This window comes from Rhipicephalus sanguineus, chromosome 2 (assembly GCF_013339695.2).
Source record: "Rhipicephalus sanguineus isolate Rsan-2018 chromosome 2, BIME_Rsan_1.4, whole genome shotgun sequence".
Lineage (NCBI taxonomy): Eukaryota > Metazoa > Arthropoda > Arachnida > Ixodida > Ixodidae > Rhipicephalus > Rhipicephalus sanguineus.
The window spans coordinates 195,713,766-195,736,275 of NC_051177.1; the positions used below are offsets into that span (position 1 = coordinate 195,713,766).

At 45.7% G+C, this 22,510-nt stretch overlaps 1 protein-coding gene across 1 annotated transcript in view; it reads right to left on the reverse strand.

Moving 5' to 3' along the window:
• Positions 1-386: 386 nt before the first annotated feature.
• The window catches only part of LOC119382139 (protein regulator of cytokinesis 1-like), a 144,639-nt gene continuing 122,515 nt past the window's right edge, over positions 387-22,510 (reverse strand). Inside the window, exons 8-11 of the mRNA XM_049412722.1 lie at positions 16,806-16,949; positions 14,728-14,967; positions 10,359-10,476; positions 387-1,464 (exon numbers count right to left, since the gene is read on the reverse strand). Of these exons, the coding sequence (XP_049268679.1) occupies positions 1,442-1,464; positions 10,359-10,476; positions 14,728-14,967; positions 16,806-16,949 (525 nt within the window). The 3' untranslated portion in view covers positions 387-1,441. The remainder of the gene's footprint in view (positions 1,465-10,358; positions 10,477-14,727; positions 14,968-16,805; positions 16,950-22,510) is intronic.

Here is a 22,510-nt window from a genome sequence, read left to right on the forward strand (position 1 = left end):
CTTAACGGGCACTTCACAACTGTACTAGCAGTAGGCATGCATTCTAGGAGAGTTTAAAAGTGTCCACCAAGAGGCAAAGCCAGGCTGGCAATTGAGAAGGCAATGCGCACGGTGCCCGATTACGGTTCTGCTTTTGAAGGCGAAACTCAAGTGTCCTCCAAGTTTTGGACAAATTATAAAGGGCCGTGAAGAGGCATACACTCACTTTTGTGGACTGCCTAATTTGCACTCCGTGGGGAGTCTTAAAAAAACATTGGACTTTGTATGCCCACAGTAAGCTACAAGTTAAAACACACAAAGGACAATTAAAACAAGACTTTTATTATACATAGAGCCATACCAGGCTGCAGATCCTGGTTATGGAATCACTGTCAAGCTTAAAAATATGTACAAAAAAGAAATATGTACAATAAATATGTAAAATAACAATAATATGCAAAATGCAATAAATAAACATGTAAAATATGTACAAAAGTTTTTACAAGGCAGGGTCTGTACAAGATCAGGCAGATACAGAAAGCTGGCCAATTTGAAAATCTGAAAGCAAAAGCTTGCACGAAGTAATGTTTATACACACTTCCATAGGACAGTCCATTTGGAAACCCAACACTGCACTTACAAAATATCACTACAGTTTCAATAAAAAAGTTGCACTTAATGAGCAAGAATGCCTATATTAAAAGCCAAATGGCGTGACAAAGATTTGACGACCAATAACTTCAGCTGCCCTCAGAGATGCAGTTATGATTCCATAACTCACATTCACTCATTTAAATTTTATGAATGCAATAACTCTAGTAACTGCTTTTTGTACTCTACAGTGTGCTTTTGCCATGGCATTCAGCCATCTTGCAAACAGTGGTATCAGTTTTCTGGGAATTATATTTGTTAACATGCCTATCGCAACAGCCTCCTCAGAAAGGTCATGCCAGGCCAGAAACATTACTTCATGGTGCAGCATCAGGACAAAGATCCTTGTCCAGCTTAAAAATAAAAGTTTCCTTAAGAATGAACTAACTTGCCACAGTCTTGTATGGCAATTTCAGTGAAATAAATTACACTAAAAATGCTTGTGCGATTGCAGCCTTCATGCACATGCACAAATGTATACAAGTGACTACAGCATCACCTTTCATCAAGGCACAATGCACAAATGTGATACACAAACACAATAGACAAATTTAAAAACAGTAGACAATCGCAAAGGTATGTCTTATGTTAAAACCTTAAATGCGACTGGCTTCAGCACTCGGGGCCAATGCTGCGAACTTGTGTCCATGCAGCATATATTCTCTGCTTGTTGCACAACAAAGGCACAACTGTTCACGAGGAAGGCGCGTTGCTGTTGACGAGAGTGACATCCAGTTGGACGACTTTTTCTGCAGCTTCTGGTCGCAGCAGCCCTGGCGTCTCGAAGAGGACGCTGCTCGTAAGCTGCTTCTCATTTTGCTGCGCCAGAAATTGCTGGAACAACACAACGGACAAGAGTTAATGACCCATACTGTACAGTTGGGCTATTCCAGTTTTTCTGCGACTACACATATTGTCAAAATAAAGCTGGTGGGTTTTCATTTCTGCAAAGCCCAGTAGCAGCACCACCAAGTGCAAGCGAACTGCTGTCGTGCTGTGCCACTTAGCCTTAGAATTAACTTGCAGAGCCAACTCCTGCGATTTTTCGATGTATACGGATCTCTACTAATTGCGCCGGGTATGTTCCCTTGCACACTTGCGTCAATTATGCAATGTTATAGGCTGACATGACAGGTGCACAGATTGCTTACAAATAAATTTTTAAAAATTACCTCGAACCGCCCACTCTGTTTGCTACGATTACGGACCACACTGTGCGACGTCAGCCTCAACACAGCGACCGAAACACCGGCGGAGGTGTTTAAGGATGCAACGTACTAACCGTTGCAGTGTCAAGAAAGCAACACCGTGCGTGTTTGACCAGTGCATCGCTGGTGCACTTGACGTTAGTTCGAAAGCCAGCATATTCGGGATTACTTCGCGGCCAAAATTCACACCAGCAAAGAAGCAGAATACATTTGTTTGTGCTACGTGCTTGCCTGGTTTATCTCTACACTGTCTGATGACACCACCTGTCCTGGCCACTGCAGTTTGTGGCTAAAGTCATCGGCTAAAAGGTGAAACGCTAACCAGTCTGTGGACACACTAAAACTCATTGTCATGGGAAGAATGCAGAAGTTAGTGAAAATCAGTGTTTAATGTAGCGGCCATAGAATCGGTGAAATTTAATGCAAGCGAAGTACGAGCCACCTTTCTCAAGATGCACAGCACAGCTAAAAGATCCTTTTCAACCAGGGACATGGCACGATCAGTGTGGTGTGGTCACGTGCAGAGCTCAGAGTCCGCCCTTTGTAGCTTTTGCAGATTTTGTCCGCTGTGCTGGCCGTGCCGACATGCCTTGCCCAACTTATTTGTGCGACTTAATAAGTAATGCGAGGACTGCCACTGCTTGGTTTCGAGCTGTTACGCTTATCCAATATTTTCAAATTTGCCGGGAATTTCTACAATCAGGCACATAAACGTTTCAAAAACATAGAATTGCCATTCTCTAGGCATGAATATCGCTGGATTTGGCCATAAACATCTCGAAGGTGCACATTGTGTCAAGATACAATGTTGCAGTGGTCGTGTTCAAATTAATTCTGACCACATCTTTATTTACTGACTACTCTCAACCTTCTGCAGGATAACATTTCAGGGAGTGCACAATATGCAAATACAGAAAAGGTAGATAAAAATGAAAACGCAAAAAACATTAAACAGTCAACCTATAAAAAAATGTGCATCACATTCATGGCAATACATGACACCTACACAGTGTTCAAATGCACAGACATCATAAGAAGCCATGAAAAAGCTGTCCAAGTTATATAAATTCAATAGCAAGTGGGGAAAAAAGAATCCAAACTCCCTTGAAAAGTACATGGCTGGGAAACAACTACAATTAATTAACGGGCTTCATGTTCCTAGGGTGTGCACGAGTCTTAATTTGAATTTTGGTTATTGTTTAAGAGATTTTACCATCTATGTATTTCTATCAAATCGAAGCCACAAAACTACATTTGAGTCACAAACTTTAACCTGCGATATCTGGAAATAAAGTGCACCTAGTAAATTTAAGTGCACACGCTCTTGTGATTGCCAGAAACTAACGGAGCCACAACTTTATGCACAGCAGTAAAACAGCATTAGCCAGGGGAATTTTCATTCCAACAATAGCTTAAAGGCCAACTACAGCAATTTTTTGAACATGTTAAAGTAATGGTGCTTCTATGTTCCTCAGATGCCCCTGTCACGGTCCAGATAGCAGAAATACTCAGCAAATTGGGAAATAATTTTAAATAAACAAGAAAACGCAGCACCGAAACCCAGCTGAGCAGCAACTTCGAGTGACTGGTAGAAACCGAAAATCGTGCAAGGCATGCCAATCCCACCAGTGTGGAGCATGAAAGTGCAAAAAGCAGACTCAGCAGAAAGGTGACCGCACCAGCTCTTCCGAGCTGTCTCACGACAACTGCGACTTGGACGTATTTGAAGGCCAACTAGAAGAGTCGTTCCTCTTCGATGAAGAACACATTTGTGTTATGTGCTTGCCCAGTTGCGCATAACGCTGAGATGGCACCGCATGTCCAGGCCAACCAAGTTTGTGGCTCAGCAATAGGGCTAAGAAACTTGTGGACAAGCTAAAACTATTTTGTAACAGGATAGCCGCTTTTGACATGAGATTGATAGGATCGATGAAATTTATTACTATAAGCCAAGTACGAGCTACCTTTCTCGTGATGCGCAGCATACCGTATACGGATAGACCCAGTATATACATTATGGAAGGCGTTCCAGTACAGTAAAATTCACGCACGTGCACTATTCAACAATCACAATATTACCGTATTTTCCATGCAGCTAGCTAAACGCTACTATCAAGGCGAAGGGTAATCGTTAACGGCGAGTGTTCAGTAAATGTTATGGTAAATATATGGGAAACCGTGGGTAGCCCACAACACGACACCACTTGCTACCCATGGCATGCCTGCCCACATGGAACTGAAAATCGCATGCTCAAACAACGAAGCACTGGCCAAACACACACGACTGACAGCAGACACTGTAGTGGCACCTCGCTTTCATCACTTCTGTCACTTTGCCATGAATGAAGTCACACACACAATGTTGCCAACTGTGGAAAGCCAGGTTGGCGATTTGAGGGAATCAATAAAATTCATTTGTAAGCAACCTGCATATCCCTCATGCCTGTAATTTGGCATAAATGACTGAACCGTGCAAAGGAACATGCCCAGCAAGTTTGATTGAGATCTATTGACCTCGAAAAAAAAAATGGAGAGGGGGAGGGTAGAGGGAAAGTGGAGAGGGGGAAATGGGAGAGGGGATGTGGAGATATACATACTTATACATATACAGTGCATGACGGGCGACGGCAACGGCAAAATTCAGCCGAGACAGTCCATATAATTGCTATCGCAATAAAAAAATCACCAGAGTTGGCCTATAACATCCATGCAAACTGTATGGTAGATTGAATATTTTACACACCGAGACTAACAAAATGCTACGCCTGCATGAATGAGACAGAACTGTAAGAGCAGTGTGAGGAGGCACTTAAAGTCACAGTTTCGCCGCAACGGCGAAGCAATGAATGCGATAGCAACAAATTGGAATGTAACGCGAAGAACGGAAAACAGCTCGAAATTTCCAGCGCGTCGCTCAAGCGCAAAGGACGCACGAAAAGAACACACACAGGGCGAGCGCGAACTATCATGCGTCACAGCTGATACTTATTTCTGTTTGAACAGCGTGCTCGTTCCGCAAACACGTCCGCTGCAGCGAGCGAAGTGACCTTCGTATGCTCTGTAACTTCATCGTGGACATCGTGCTGAAAGCACAAGACATACAAACCCTCCTCCTGCATCTACGAAATAAGTGTGAAGCGCTTATTATTACGTAGGGCGAAGTGCCCGGACGCGCGCGCAATGCTTCGAACGGGGCCATGACCTTTAAAGTGCAGCTTCTCGTGCACTTCGCGCCATCTCGCTGGTGAGCAAGAAAGCACGCTGAAGTAAATGGTGTATATAAATAGCTCACCATTAGCATGCCGAAAGACTGTACTGTTCGTGCCCTAACCGTTTAACGCCGCACGCTGCGGAGCGAGAGGTCGCCCGTTCGATTCCGCGCATCAGAAAGTATTTCTGAATTATTTTTCTTTGTGGCTCGTGTGTGTCTATATATATATATTAGATAGATAGAGAGAGAGAGAGAGAGAGACACACACACACACACAGGACATGACGGCGACGGCGAAAACCAGCCAAGAGTGCCCATATAATTGTTATCGCAATAAAGTTAAAGAACCATGACCACCTGGGGTTCCTTTGGAGACCCTGCTCCAGAAAAATTTTTCGAGCATATTTTATTAAAACTTTCAGAGCCAATTTATCTTCACATGCTGATTTCAAATATGCAACTATATTTTAAAGTATGTTTTGTATCAGAAAATACCAAAAATTTGACGCTGCTTGTTAGGAGCAGGATTCTCTCCTAAATTGAGAGATCACACTGTTCGTACAGTTCTGTCGCCCATCTCAATGTACTGAATGTAGTGAACTACATAATTTAGGAATCCTGATTATTCTAAATATTTGAAATGAACTTTTTGTGCCATGTGACCTCTGGAAAGACGGTTTCACAGCAATGTGGGGCGGCTATGCTATGAAACCACCTGTCCAGAGGAAATGCGCACCGATGCGGAGCCACACTTCAAGGCTAAGCGTGCATACTACCTGCACCTCGATTATTATTATTTTTTTTTTTCGAGTTCAAAAGTTGAGCAGAGTATTCATTTGGGCTTGCTGGTACAACATCATCAACCAAAATAGTGCTAGATGAACAGGGACACCAGAAGGTGATACACAACAAAGGTGCTAACTTTCAACATAATGTTTATTTTTGCACGTGCACCAGTTACTTATACTGAACATCTTACAAAAAACTCAATCACACCAGCACACAGATCCCTCTCATGAAAGTGAGCACCTGTGTTGTGTATCCTCTTCTCGTGTCCCTGTTATTTTCGTTGATGATAAGTTCTGTCAAGCTCTGTTAAGTTTGAAAGGGGTCATGAACCACTTTTCCAAGTAATGATCTAATGGCCTCAGTATCGGAGTGTACTGCCTCCCGAATCGATTGCCGCAAAAATTTCTCGAATCCGTCAAGAATCAGCGGAGTTACGGGGGTTTGGCGCACGCTCCCAGCGCTTTCTCTCTTTTCTCGTGCCGGCGAGCGCACTGAAAGCTAGACAGGGAGGGATGGCATGGGGGAAAGAAGTTACGCCAGCGCACGTCATGAAACGCGATCGCTCTCCCGCTGTGATTCGCTTGCGCGAGTGCGGCTACCGTGTACTGAGGAGTGCGGCGCCGGCAAGTGGCGGCACCCCGCGGCAAGAAGCGCATCTGATCCGAACGCCGCTCTCGATTTACGTCGGCTATCGGCCAATAAGCATGCTATGTCTCTTGCGACGTACAGCGGACAGACGCCCCGCCCACCGACAAGAGTGAGAACCAGCCTCTGTTTGAAAAGAGGGTGCCTGGGGAAATGGCAACTTCGCGCTCCGCTTGTGGCCATTACTCGGCGTGCACGACTGTAATATTTGGCACAGCAGTTCATAGCCGTGTCAGCATTCCGCAGGATGCGTTTTTTCAATCAGCCCAAGGGGTGCTTCATGACCCCTTGAAAGCTTGTGTAAGGCTTATCTGCGCTAAGCATAGCAGATTTTAAAACGTAAAGCACTTTACCGCTTAGAAATTGCAGCCTACTACCATTCAAATCCTGCTACTATTCAAAGTTGCTTTCACTTTGCTTCGAACCAAAAAAAGCGATATTCGCACAAGTCTTCGTCATATTCTTGAAAATATTATGCAATAAGTTAGGTCATAACCAAAATACAGATTGTTTTTTTTTTTTTATAAATGCAGTCAATGTCCGAATTTTTGGACTCCTTAGGGACCGCGAAATCGTCCGAAATATCGGCCAGTCCGAAAAAACAAATTCATGCTTTTTTATTCCGCTCAAGCGGTCAAATTGCCACAGCCATGTCCGAAATAGCTTTAATGCCTCCCAGTACAATTAGTATCAGGCATTTTGGTGCGCCTCCAGGCTCTCGCAAATACATTCGGTACCTGCCGCGAACCCTGCTTAACTACGTGTGAACTGCCACTTGCAAGTTTGCATCTCGTGATGAGCGCCGGTGATACCAGACATGCGCGGTATAGATTACGGCTCTGAGCATTTGGAAACGATGACGTTGAACACAAAGACCGTGGCTCTGAGCGTTTGGAAACGATGACGTTGAACACAAAGACCGTGGAGGAAGCGCGGACAACTCGTCCGGCTTTCCCCAATGCGTGTGCGCATGTAAACAATGTGTACACACATCTCCAAATCTCCGCCCGATACGCAGCATTTGCTGCCGTGTGAAGCAGATCGTTTCTAGTTGTGGGCAGCACATCGCCAACTAAGCCGACACCGTCACTGTACTGTTGCCGTACACTGTACTGTACTGTATGCACGCATTTATCATGAAGGGTTCGTGATGCACACTTTGTTCCTGATGACACAGGGTTTCATCCGTGAAGGCAACACATCTGTGCGGCGCACTTAGTGGTCTTGCACAAAGAGGCAGCATGAATGGCGGCGCGGCACGTTTGGGTTCTCGCCTATTAAATGCGTGCAGTATGCATACAACTGCGCTAGGCCACATGCACTACCGAGCAGTTAACTGAAGATGCTTATCGTAAGGGTTAAGCCGTACTGGCGCTTTGCCTGCTGCCGCCATCATGCCTCTGTGCATTTCCGCTGCTTATTCGTAAAGACATCGTCACACGGCACCGTGATAGCGGCCCCTTTGAATTTCTAGTCTGCTTCACCCCATTACGCTTCGGCATTGTGGCAAAGCTGACTTTGGACTCTGCTACTGTCGCAAACAGATCGACTCGTGAAAGCGCTGGTTTGAACCTACAAGATGATAGACACTGGCAGAGGTGGGGGCTTCAAATAAGGCCTTTCAGACTGAATTTGGGCAGGAAGTCCGAAAAATCGGATGTGGAAGAGTTTCAGCGTCCGAAATTTCGGACCTTATCCGTGAATGTGCAGCGCCTATAGGGGCGCCACTGAAAGCCGCATAGCGGTGGCCGTTGGAACCGCTGGCGGGTCGCGTAGCAGATGCCTCATTTGCGCGCGTCCCAGATAATTACTTTTGCTGCAACAGTGTGCGCAAAGGAGCCGCACTTTATATTAGTGGACATGTGTCCGATGTCACAGCTGTGTGGGACAACAATGTCCCCATACGCGACAAGTGTTTGTCACAGACAATCGACAACAAGCTTCTCCTACGAAGTGGAGCGCATCGTAAGTACACCGCTTTCTTTATAACGTCCCGATCACTAATGCCTGCATGCATTGACGCGTGAACAAATGTTTTTTCTCGACACAGCAGCTTCGTTTACGTGCCATGTTTTTATATATAGTAGATTTTGAGGTAGCGCTGTCGCACAGGCGTATAGATTTCACAGGTGAGGCCATGCGAAGGGTCAGCGTTGGTAAAACTTTGAAACCAGCACGATAAACTTGTGAAAGAATAAACGACAAACTTATCATCGGTGCAGGAACATTCTGCACCGATGATCGCATTCCAGTGCCATCAATAGGTAGAATGCAGCCAATTTCGTACAGCACACGTGTGATTCCACGGCGCTTTTGTAAAGGAGCCGTCACCTGCCCTACATTCTCTCGCATTGCGCTTCGCGCCATTCGTTTTTCAAGAGAGCCAAGGTCTCGCGTCTTATCACTAATAACAACCTCATGTGAATTGTAGCGTCTACAATGCAGGCGAGGAGACCAAGTGTAAACGTAGTAGCGTTCGCTGAATATGTAGTGACATAAATGGAGATACAAAAACACGGTAATCGTTCTAACACTGCCATAAAGAAAGCGCGATTGCTTAGCTTCTTCGTCGTACAGCCGCAATCCACCGCCGCCGTCGCTTTCGCTCATGAAATAGCACCGGAAACCTGTAGAAGTGCGTTCCTGGCGATTTTTTGTGTGTGTTTGAGCAGCTGATAACGCAGCAGTTATTTTTCGACATCGCTGAGGCCCGCCAGAGTCGTTAAATCAAGATGAAAAACACATCCATCTGTGCACTCACGTAGACGCTCGCGAGAACACTCCTCGTCGGGACCCGTCAGCGCTTCCGAGCCGTGGCGGCAGACGGCGCCGTCGGCGCTTTGCGCATTGCCTATAATACACTGACGTCTATGGGGCGGCGACTATGCCGTGAAAGTGTCCGAATTTTCGAGCATGTCCGGAAAATCGGGCGTCCGAAAAATCGGCAGTTGACTGTACGAGATTTAAACTATTCGAATATAAATATGATTTAAACTATTCGAAATTATTCAATCAAATCACTATTCGGTTCCAATTCCCTTTGAATGTCAAATTTGCTATTCGCCCATCCCTAGTATATTTCAACCTACCATACAGTTTGCGTGATTCCTAAATTGACAGTTAAAAAGCAAATCAACACATCACCGTAATCACAAATGAAAATTATATGCAATGAAAGAAGAATGAATATTCAATGCCCATTTGAACAAAAGGTCTGGCATGTGGAACTTTTGTGAACAAAATCCTAGCTCACTCGCAAATGTTCAACACAACTTTTATTCAAATAGATTTAGAATAGCAATTCTTGTTTTAATGGATACAGTTCTCATTGCACATTACATATTGCGACATGTTAATTTTATGTGTAGTTTTGAAGAGAATCTCGCTCCCAAAGATAGAAGAATCTTAAAAACTGCATAATGTACTAGAAAAAAATAATTGCACGTTTGAAATCAGCACATGCAAATACTTAAGCTGCAATAGTATCATAAAAATCTGTTGAAAAAGAAAATATTTCTGAAGCAGGGTCTCTAAGGATCAGAGGGACTCCTTGCCTATTAATACAGTAGGTATGTTAAATGGAACAGCTGCCTCTGATACGATTGGTCTCAGGCTTGTATTCTGTAACCCAGTTCAACTCTCAGTAAACGGAACTCCTGTCAGATGGAACACATTTTCTCGGTCCCTTCAGGTTCCGTTTAACGAGGGTCAACTGCATACTAGTTTTCCCCCATTTCAAAATCTGTAGTCCGACTGTATATGTATTACAGCTTTGTTTTAAGGGACACCTACAAGCGTGCCTGAAAGACGCAGCAATGGGAGATCAAGCAGCACATGCCATAGGAGGCCAATGTATGCAAGGTGTCTGCACTCACAGCAAAGCTGTCCATGGTGGACACTCCACCAAGAGGCGCGCCTGTGCTGGTGGACGGTCCAGCTCCCTCGGCACCCGTGTTGCTTGAACAGCTGCCGTCCATTGGCCAGTTTCTTCTGCTGCAGTCAGCGACATGAACAGAGATGAAAGACTTCTCGTAAACCAGTACAGTTGGCATGTTGAAAATGGCTGCCGAGAATATCGAAAGAGCCGGAGATACTAGCAGTGTTCACAGTAATAAACAGAGCGAAAAACTAGAGACGAAAGGGAAGGACAACATGGGACGAGCGCTGTCCCGTGTTGTTCTTCCCTTTTGTCTCTAGCTTGTCGCGCTGTTTATATTACTATGAATACATACCAACTAGCCCAGCTTACCACTCTACCAGCAGTGCTATGTGCTGACAAAATACACAGTGCAAGCCACGTACACACATTCACACATGTCATGCAACAGAGGAACAATGGAATGCAGCTATTTTGCTATGTTAGCTACTTCCAACTTGCCTGTGCTTCTGCAAGTTTTTTAGCAAAGTTCTGGAAGAAGGCACCAAGTAAAATGGCTCTGCTCACTGCAACCATTACAGAATGATTCTATGTTGCTATCAATGCAATTAGAGACAGCAACCATGCAGTAAAGGCAAAAGGTTCATATGGGTACATATGGATGGCGGTATAAAAAGTGCAAGTCATCTAGCGCAGTGTTTCTGGCAAGCCCTTCTTGCCAGCATGGTTCTTGCAGATGCCTTTGGCAATGTGGGCTTTCACGAAAGTATTTTCGTTGCACACAAGTGTCAGTTTTGAATATTGTTCAGGACAACGGGTGTTCAGAGGCCTGCTAAGTTAACTGACTGGGGCAGCCAAACATGCCAGAATAAAGCAGAGCTGCCACTTAATAATGCGTACACTTGAGGGGACTGAATAAGGTTCGTATTACTGAGGAGTGTGTAAACAAGCACTGATCCTGTAATCATCGCATTTACTGGATTGTAATGCGGATTTTTTTACCAATTTTCTTTGCCTGAAATAACACTCTTGTTACAATCTAATACAGTAAAAGCTCGTTAATTCGAACTTGAAGGGGACCATAAAATTGTTCGAATAAAGTGGAGTTCAAATTAGCAGGCGGGCACTAGAATTAACGAAAATTGTGCCACACTGCATGGGCAGAGCCCAAAGAAGGCACCTCTGGACTCGTTATCGCAAATTAGGTGCTACCACACGTCTGTGGCAGGTGATTTCGTAAATTGGGCTCATGGAGCTCTAACAGCAAACAAATTAATTGATCAGTCACCAATACACCAGAAAGAAGCACCGACATGCATTCATGCGAACAGAGAGCCTTAATGTCAAAATATACGATGCTATTCATGCTCCAAAACACATTTCTTTACATGGCAGAGATAACTGAATCAAAATTGAAAGTAATCAGTAATTTGCATTTGCTTGAGTTCCTTCTGTCGCGACTCCATGAGCATCCTTTGCAGCTTGCTCAAGAGCTCCAGCGCGGCGTCCAAACTCTCGCCTGCTGAGAAATTCTGCTGTTTCGCTGTTTTGCATCTCTAGTACATTTGCTTTGGTTGGTTCTGCAAACATTGTGATCGCTCGGGGCCGACTTCCGGTAGGAGCAATCAAAACCAGGGGCTCCCAATTCAAATTAACTGTTGTGGATACTGACGAGTTCGAAATATAGGGCGTTTTCTAGTAGAACTCGTTGTTGGGCTAGTTGGTGCATTGCATCAAGGAATTATACCAGCCGAAAACAGACGAACACAGGAAACGGTGAAGGAGACAGGAAAGCGGCTAGCCATGAAAATAGGAACATTGAAAAGGGCCCACTGTATAAGAAAGATGTTCTAGTAGAACTCGTTGTTGGGCTAGTTAGCCCAACTAGTCGCTTTCCTGTCTCCTTCACCGTTTCCCTGTGTTCGTCTGTTTTCGGCTGGTATAATTCCTTGAGGGCGTTTCCCCCCATAGAAATACACAGGGCTGTGCCGGGACTAGGACGTCAGTTCGAATTAACCGGGTTTGAATTAACAAGCTTTTACTTTACTAACCAAAGAATACCGCAATGCACAACTTCAATAGAACTCTCCAGTTTCAGAGGTTTCATGTTATATGTTGGTAACACGTGCAAGTCTGAATCCATCCCAGCATGTGTCCATTGTGCTAGTGATTCCATTGGTGTGCAGTGGTGACTTCAGCCAGGAGATTGCATTCGTCTGTTCGTTTAAGAATTATGGTTTAAGAAGTGTTCCATATCTAATAAACTCAACGGAACCAAACATATAATCTGGGTAGCAGAGAGTGGCAAGGAAAAATTCCCTGCACACTCAACCTCTGTTCAAAAAGTGAATTTTTTTTTTGGCTCTTCACACATAAACATAATGCTTTCTCTTGCCGTAGGGCCTTGCCTTAAATTTGTAGTTTTATATTTTTCTATTTAAGGTGACTGAAAGGTCACCTTTCACATTACATTCTAGTATATACCAGGGGTGTGCCAATACAGAATTTGGCACTTCGAAGCAAATTCCGAGAATCGAAGCAAAGTCCGAATCGAATTTATTATTTTGGCTATGAATAGTTTGTTATACAGCAAATATTGTATAGGAAAATTACGCACCGACAGCACTGCTTAACAGGAACACATACAGTAGAACCCCGCTGATACGTTTTTGAAGGGACCGTAAGAAATAAACGTAAGAGACGGGAAACGTAAGAGCCGAAAAACAGGAAAAACGACAAAATATTTAGTTGTACAGAATTTTATTTCAATGCTTACGAGCAGCACGAAAATTGGCGCGCTCAGCCGCGATCTAGTCCATGGATAGAAACGCGGAGCTGGGGACGGCCTCATCCACAGAAATGTAATCAACGTATGTGATCTTTTTAACACCAACAGCTGTAAGCATGAAAGAACTAAGCACACGCAATCACGACCAGCGCGGCAAGTCCGACCGCGAACAGCGCGCACGACCATGCGAGCTCCAACCAGCTCGAACCGCTCGAACTCCTCCCGTCCTCCGACAAATAATGATGATGATGAGTCTACGCCAACGTGATGGCAGAAGTGAATGCCAATCTCGAAGGCCTTGCTTTCGCAACCAATTACGTCATAGACGCCATGTTTGTGCAATACAAATCTCAAAGGCTGTGCTTTTGTCAATAGTAAATGCCGATCTCAAAGGCCTTGCTTTCGCGAGCAATTACGTCATAGACGCCATCTTTGCAAAGCGAATCTCGAAGGCCATGCTTTTGTTTGCATCAATTGAAAGATCCTGTTGCTTGCGCCTCTCATGCGGCTAATATTACGGTAAAACCAGGCCAAGCTGCGTGAAAATGCACCATGGCCGCTCTCTTCGGTAGTCACTCGGTCGGCTCCGAGCGCACTTCGCGATGTATCATACGGGAATGGTCCGACAGTTACGACGTAACAGCGGGGTTCCCAATACATTGTATCCTATGGGAGCTATGCCGGGACCGGCGGAAAATGACGTAACAGCCGGGAAAATGCACCAGTGAGGAACGTAACAGCGGGGTTCTACTGTATGCGGTTATTTAATGATGTCATGAAGGAAGGATAGCTGCTTCGTAAGTTTGGGAACGAACGACACCACTGTGCACGTCAGCATTCATCCAAACAATGGAAACAGCCACTCGCTAGACACCAGTGCCGATGTGCTAATCTCGTCACAGTGTAAGCCTTTAAGCTTGCTTTCTCAATTGGGAGGAGCAATGGCAACCGATTGGCATGATGTTCATTGCAGGTGTTCATCTTAGGATAACCCAGAAAAGTGCTGGGTTTTGGAGAGCCTGAAACGAATGTCAATGCCTTTTATGCACTTGTTTCGGTGGAATGGGGCTAGCCAAGGTGGCAAATTGGAAAACTGAAAAACCTCCCCAACAAGGCAGTCTGGGAATGTTGGCAATCTACTTTTAAAAAAGGTAAGCGCACAATGAAAACTCGAACGAAAAAAAAAAGCACATGCACACATTACAACTTTTCCATCTACGCTTTACTTGTGCATTTGCCTTCCTTAAAAATTGAAAACTGAGAAACGAGCTTCCGAACCAGACCAAGATGTCAGTGGCACTCAGTGGGGCCGTTGCGGAACTACAGCAGCCTAAAAGAAATGCTGAATTATTTGCCACCGTGGCTGGCAAGACATTACATAATGGCACGTTTGATTTAAGAGAAGATGTGTCAGTTGTGCACTCTGAAAACATGTTCTGAATGTACGCATTGATGTTTTGGTGTGGTTGAATACTTCAAATAGTAAGAGCAGCCTTTGAATCTAATCGAATACTGCACCATTCGAATCAAATATTCACACACCACTTGTAAATGTGGCCCTTAAGGAACTAGTTCACACCTGTGCTTTCAACGAGCGCCGCCGGATGTTCCTCACAGCTGCGGCAGCTGCACCGACCGGTGTGCCACCACGCACGGCCAGGGTGCCCTTCTCGACTGGCGTGCCCATGCGCCTGCTGGAGGCGAGAGTCCCACTGCTGGTCCCAAGCCGGGACATCTTGGAGGCACTGCTGGAGGGTGTGCCACAGTACGCTCTCTTGCTGCTGCCCAATGTTGAGGGTGTAGCCTTGCGACGGCTCTCCTAAAAGGTAGGGCAAACAAGCAAATTCGACTTGCAACAACGCAGTAGCATCACGCTAATCCCCTTCAGATGCTACACCATGTTGAGATAAAATCGAAAACAAATCAAAGTTGCACTACACTCAAATCTTGTTATGACAAAGGTGGAGCTAAAATTGCTTTGTTATACCCATTAGTACTGCCCTCTACTGAAATACATTCAGTGTGAACCTTTAAATGTACAAAGAAGGAGACAGTGTTGCAGCCTGGGTTAATGCTATACAGCCATGCATGCAACAAAAATTTATTAGAGCAGCGAAAAAAAAACCCTTAAAAGTCAGCTCCGTGAATGAGCAGCTCGCAGCATGCAACCCAGTTCACCAATTTAACCACTAATCCCGTCTGCTTCGCCGTACAAATGAGACGCATGAGGTGCAGGCCAATGAATCTCTAAGCACTGGCTTAACTTGGCCAGCTTGCGGCCCCCTTTCCTAAACGGATGCTATCTCAAAGGCCACGCCTAGCCGCACCAGCATTCAGTGTTCACTGGCCACTGTAATGAATGTACACTGCTACACAGTGGCTTATCACACCGACCTCCACACTCTGGGCTGTCGCACTGCACAGCCGTGTGCGTTCTTCGAGGAGTGAATATGTCAGCCTGTGTGGCACACAATGCTGCAGTGTGCGAGAGAGAAAAGTGCAATGGAGGATGGCAGTAATGAGCAGGTGCATGCACACTGCTATGTGGGGCTGACTGTGTGGCAGTAGTTTCGAATTACCACACCAAATATTGCGGAAAGCATACAGCCTGAGCAAAAGTTTAGGAATCTTCAGGCTTGGAATATTACTGTGTCTAAGGGGATATCCGGGAGAATTTTGTTTACTTCATATCCACCATTTTGTTTTATTCCATTTCGAGTGTACTAACAACATGACAGTGTCTACAGTATATCGCAGATAATGTCAAGACTGTTCCAATAGGATCAGCACTGCAATGCACATTGTGTTAGAGGCTAAAGGCAGCTAAATACCAAAATGCCCATGTGTATGAAACAAAATATTGACTGGCACCTGCAATGTGGTGTCCCTTCGCATTTAATACTTTGTAAGCGGGGTGAACGGATTTGAATTTATGGGTTCTGCAGAGCCCTAGTTTGTAGATTACAATATAGTTTCTTGCAAATCACGAAACGTTCCTTAGCCATAAATTCTGTTCAAAATTTACAGTGCAAACATCCTGAGAATGTCGTGTAATCTAGATTCCGCAGTACTCTACAACAGACTGAAATATTCACTATCTAGGTCTGCTGCAGTAAGTGTACACCTTGACTCAGTAGAAAGCATCAAAAACATTAGTGCCAAATGTGCAGAGCAAGATTTCAGACCAGAGTACATTTGCAGCATTGCCGACAGAGAAAAAAAAAAAAAGCAGTCACTGGTGTGGGGTCTCAAGAGAAGTGCTCATGGAGCACATGGACATTTATTAGCACACAAATAAGTGCATGAACACATTAACACAAATAACACAATAGAATGCCAATATAACACACAATGTACAGTGAACGTGGCGTGGCAACATTCGACCCACCACCGACCTCCTTTGAGAGATGACTTGAACAATTCCGAGCCCCAAGAAGAGCGATTGCTGTTCCTCATGTGCTCACCTAAGCTCGCCAACAGGGAGGAGTTACCGCAGGAATAGATATGCATTACATGTGCATGTAATATTTTATGACGAGCTTTTTTTTTTTTTGCTTAGATTCAGAAAAAATACTTTAAAAATCCGATTGTTTGGCAATTTTCCCCACCATTTAGACTAGAGTCTCCCTTGAAGAGGAATGTTACAGGCGTCCTTACCCTTGCAAGGCGCTCACGTTCCTTTTCTTGTGCGTGAGCTTGCTGTTGAGCGTCCAGGTGCTCGAGGAAGTCCTTTCCCCATACAGCGAATATCTTGTTCGACCCGCTGTATGTTGCGATGAACTTCTCGATTTCTTTTCGCAGCTGAAAACCAAAATGTCAACAAAGCTCAGCATGCCAGAATGAAAAAATAACGACTCGAGTGTCCAGCACAAGCTTAAATCATTAGTCAGGTTTTACAAGCAACAATGCCGGAAAAAAATATTTTTTCAGGCCTGTTGATTACTGAAAGATGACCTGTGTTAACTTATCACACTGAATATCAATCACCATCAGCAGAAGCACACAGCGCACCCCTCTTCCCTCTTTGCCTTGACCAGCAACCACAAAGATCCTTTCCCCACTATCTCCTATGTAGAGCGAGCAAAGACTCACTCACTTAACAAGTCCGACCATTTTACAGTATAGCTGTCAAGCTTTCGTTTGTCCGTTTCGTGCTAACAGAAATTATCATCAACATCAAGAACGGCCTCTACCTGGCACAGCTGTGCCTAGCACGTGCAACACGATAAGTTAAGCATGATCAAGCCTAATTAAGCTCAGAAAATTAAGCCATTTCTAATTAAGACAAATTACTAAGCTAACCCGGATTAAGTAAAGTTTGCCTAGCTAGGTAGGGGGTTAAGCCAGGCCGAATTAACGTAGATGAAGGTAATCCAAATATCGAAACTGCCAATTCCAACCATCCGTGATCAAGCCAGTCGTATGTGTGCGGATTTACTAATTCGGATTATCATAATCTGGATTAAGACAAATAGAGATTGAAAGGTGGTTGATTAGCTCTGCTTTGCGAACCCGTGCCAGATTGAGCCATGCTTGCTTAAGTCATGCCAGATAAAGTAAATCCCATTGGTGCTTCGACTGAGTCTGTACTAGGTTGGCCCCCACAGTGATGTTATTGACTGAAGCTGTTTTGGAGCAGGCTTTGGGAGCAGCAAAAAGTGCGTTTTGAAGCAGGTAAAAAGGCTTTTGGAGCAGCCAAAAACGGGTTTGGGAGCAGGGAAAACAGGTTTTGGAGCAGCTAAAAGCTCACTGCCAAGTGGAAAAATGAACCGTGTGAAACAAAACAGTCAAATAAGGAGGAACTCTTCTGAAATAAAAAGTTCTGTCCAATAATGGGTGTTTGCATAACACCATTGGATCACCTAACAGCCCCATAAGCGTAAACATTGGCGTTGCGGTCTTATAATGGCTTAGGGTGGCCAAACAAACAACGCAGGTAGTGTTTCCCAGCTACAGTAGAATCTCGGTGATACGAATCTGCAGGAGGAGCAACAATATTCGTATCGGCCAAAATTTCGTATCATCAAAAAACTAGCAAAACCTGTTTCCAAATCACGATATACGCACAAAACATTTATTTCCGTCAAAAGAACTCGCGTATGCCTTTCTGGGACACACGTGAATGGACCAATAAGGGACGGCACAGCTGGCTGCCGCAAAAGTGCGCGTCAAAGCTTCGCATGAGGCCAACTGAATCCATCATAGTAACAACACAGAACACTTTGGTAACAAGCGAAGATCGACATGAACGCCGAAAGGCTTCGTGCCAGGGGCGTAGGCAGAAATTTTTTTCGGGAAGGGGGGGGGGGGGGGGGGCTGGCTACGTTCCTGCTTCGTGCCTTTTTTTTACGCCTTTAATCTACCGCTGCGTTAGCCGCGTACCTTCGGAGCTCGCAGTCGCTATCGATGATCGCGTTGATAGCGACTGGTTTCGTGCGCGGCGGTTGTGGCAAACGGTAGTTCCGTTTTCAATCTGCCTGCGCTGGCCGCGCACGTGCCTTCAAAACTACGTCGTTTGTTGCTATCTATAATCGCATCTGCCGCGGTTTTGTCCGCGGCGTTTGCGGGAAGCAGAGTCGCTTGGACTGGGTGGGCGTTGAACACGCGTGCACTTTCGGAGTTCCGTCAGTTTCGCCGACGCCATACACGATAGTGTCAAGAGCGACCGCGGTTTCGCCCACAACGGTTGTGGCAAACGATAACCACAGTTCCGACAGTGTGCACACTGGCCGCGCGCGTACTTCCGAAGCTACGGCATTCTGCTCTCGGCCGTTGCTCGACGGCTGGGGAATTTCACGAATCTGTATCAGCAGGTTACGTTTACATCAACGCCTCCTAAATTGGTTTACTGTGGGTTCGCAAAAAGCCTGGATCGGATTGGGTTGCAATTTTTCTCAAGTCCAAATACGTCTGATGTGCAGGTCTTCGGAGTTTTCAACACACCTGCTGAATTCTTGTGCTGCTTCGTGGCCACAATGTGCCTCTTGCTTGTAGCATGTCGCTGTATCGCTGCAAAACCATGCTGTTCGTGGTTAATAGACCGACTGCAGACAATGCAAAATCCACCGGCATGGCTGCCTTGGTGACACCAAGATGATATAGTGTCACCATTTTCGTCCATCTTGTTCAAGATGTCGACATTGTCCGTGTGACCGTGGTATAACACTGGTTCGAGTAGCAGAACTTAAAAAAGGGGGCAAAAATAAGACAGTCATGGACGCCGCTGTACTAACAGCTGAAACTTTACTTCTGTGTTGCTGCGGCGGTGCGGTCACACCAGTTCGCGGCGAGCCGCTCCTTCCAAGGTGCATTTTTGGGGGGGTCACGCCAATTTACAGCAGTCTGAAGAGGGTTATGTCGGCCCCCAAAAGCCTGAGCAAGCCAAACCAGCTTAACTAGCCTACCCATCAACCTGCATCCGGTCAGGTCCCCCAGAAAGCGCCGGGCAGCGTGTCGCAAAAAGTGATGCACGAACCCATTCCTCTCGCAGCACGAAAATTTTGCCGCGCGGTAGTTTTGGAGTGTCGCGTTTTGCCGGCGGCGGCGCGCTGCGCACGTTTTCCCGCTAGTGTGCTTATAGTCTGGCGCACTTTTGGCGCAGAACAGCGGAGATGTAGCAGGATGTAACAGGTTTCACGTCTTGGCGCAGTTTGGTGCAACTGGCGCAGCTCTGTCGTTAGTCCAGCTATGCACCACTAGGGCAAGCTGCCGAAATGTTTCTTGTCCTAATTCACTTCGCAGTGCATTTCCAGTGGTGGTATGCACAAGAAAATACGGTACAGAGCTGCTGAACACAAAGGAGAAAAAAGGTTCCTGGCAGCGCAACATTTTGTTTACACTGAAATGACGTGGAAATTCTTGCTGTCAGGAGAGAAGTTACGATTATATTAATGCGAAGCAGTTTCAGGGCTCCTTTAAGGGGGAAGCAGTTTTTAGACAAAGTGTTATACCGTCAACTCCCGCTACAACGAAATTGACGGGACGCACAAAAAAGTTCGTTGTCGCGGAATTTCGTTGCAGTGATATTCTATCTATAGACCACAAAAGTTAGGAAGATCTGATCATCATGACTCGTCCTTTGGTCCCGGCAAGCACATGCATTGTCCTTTGCATTTAACTCTCGCCAACTCTGACGTACTTGGCCGCACATCGAGTGAATGTATTTTCTCGCTGAAAACACAATAAATACAGGACATTTAGCACTAAACTTGGGGTGCGGGTTATACGCGAATTTCGGTGCACAAGTTGGCTTCACAGTAATGCAAGGAAAGCAGCTTTGCGTCAATATGCGAGTTATACACGTGGGTTATACACGAGCAAATACTATATGCAGGCTACCCTCGAAGCGCGCCGAGCGCGTAGCGCCGCGAAGGAGCGTGCCAAAGTTCACTAGAGGCTAACTGAAAACGAAGTGCCGAAGCTCCGCACTACCACAATCATAAGCGAGAGAAAGGAAAGCCGAAACACTTCGTGCCGTTTTACGGCTTTATTGCCTTTAATCTTTCTTCCAGTGTGTTAGTTGCGTACTTCAGCGTATTCAATATCGATGATCGCGATGATAGCGACCGCGGTTTGCTGCGCAGCGGTTGCGGCAAAGGTAGTTCCGTTTTCAATCTGTGCGCGCTGGCCGTGCGCGTGCCTTCAAAACTGCGTCGTTGCTATCTGTGATCGCGTCTACCGCGGTTTTCACCGCAGCATTGCTTCGAGTCTGTGCAGGTACGTTGGATGCGCGCGTACTTTCGTGCTCGCCCATGATCGCGTCGACCCGACCGCAATTGTGTTAGCAACGGTTGCGGCAGGACGTAGTTACGCTTGGACTAGGTGCGCGCTGGCCGCGCGTGTGCCTTCAAAACGCCGTGAATGTCATTCACGATCGCAGGGCATGTGACAACGAGCAGTAGTTTTGTTTTGAGTGCTATGTCAAAACAATGGCGGGAGTTACTGAAGAACAATTCTTGCGCAGCCCGAACGCGCATCATGGCGAATGGACACCTGTCGCCGAGCATCTCAATGGCGAATAATTTACCGGAATGTGCGTGTGGTAGTAGGAAGCATGCGTCCGAGGAAGACACGTACGGGTTTTGCGATGCAGCCGCACGGCTCTGGCAAAGAGAAATGTAGAGTTTCTAGCGGAATTTCGCGGCAATCCTAGGCAAGCTCCTTTTCCTTATGTGGTGGCGCTCGCGAAAACTTCGTTCAAGCAGAAATACCCAGAAAAAGTATTCGTTGTGACGAGACATTTTTCGCATTGTTTTCTATGGGCGGCTGATGCGGAATCGAAAATTATTCGTTGTGGCGGAAATTTCGTTGTAGCGGTATTCATTATAGCGGGATTCGACTGTATTGTCTAGGCTCGGATGATGAAAACTTCAGCGATTATATAAAGTCGAGCCCGACTATATCGAACCCGTTTATATCAAATTATCCTGTATATCGAACAATTTCTAAACACGGTAAATTTACATTGAGAATATATAGCAAAAGTTACTGTTACATCGAACGAAAATAGCAACGACAACCGATATATCAAACTCCATGTGCCTCAAAAGTGCCCCAGCAAGTTGGCTTTCCCTCGCGGTGGCGGGGAAAACTGCCGGCGCCACCCTAGAAAAAGTGGTTTAGACCCGGCTGTGCACGGGCGAACACCCCCCTGCAAGAAATGATCCTGACCCGCTCGCAGCACTTAGTCGTGCTTTCGCCGAGGCGCGGACATGGAGGAATGGGTGCACAGGGCGGTAGAAGTGAGCGCCATTTTTTCTTTCTTTATGCTTGTGTGCCTGCTGCTGCCTGTTTTCTTCGAGTCCTCATTCAGCGTGGTCCGTGCTGGCGGTGTTGCCTGTTGGTGCTCTGTGAACTTTATTGGCACGCTGTCGTCATGGCTTGTGCAAAGAGGCAGAATTTGCCGTTCGCCGCGAAACTCGAAATCATAAATCGGGTCGAGCGCGGTGAAAAGAAGTCCGACGTCGCCGCCGCGTACAAAATTCCAAGGAGCACCTTGAGTACTATCCTGAAGAACAAAGCAGACATCAGGGCCAAGTCGGACAAAAGGCCAGGTGCCCATGGCGCCCGACGTGTGGGTGTGTCCAGATAAGATCGAACACGAGGTCCCGGTCACCATTCCCGATTTTGATGAAATTTACTGTAGGTCTAGGCATTACACCCAGAACAATGGTTTCGCAGTTAGTATTGCGAAGAAAAATTTTTTTCGCCTGAAAAAAAATATACAAATTTTGGCCGCAAAAAACACTTTTCCGCCAATTTTGCGATTTCTTAATTTTGAGCGCACCTAGGGAAAAAACGGTGCACTTCTTCGTCACAATATTTATTCCCCTTAAAGAACAAGTGAAATACAATCTTATGAG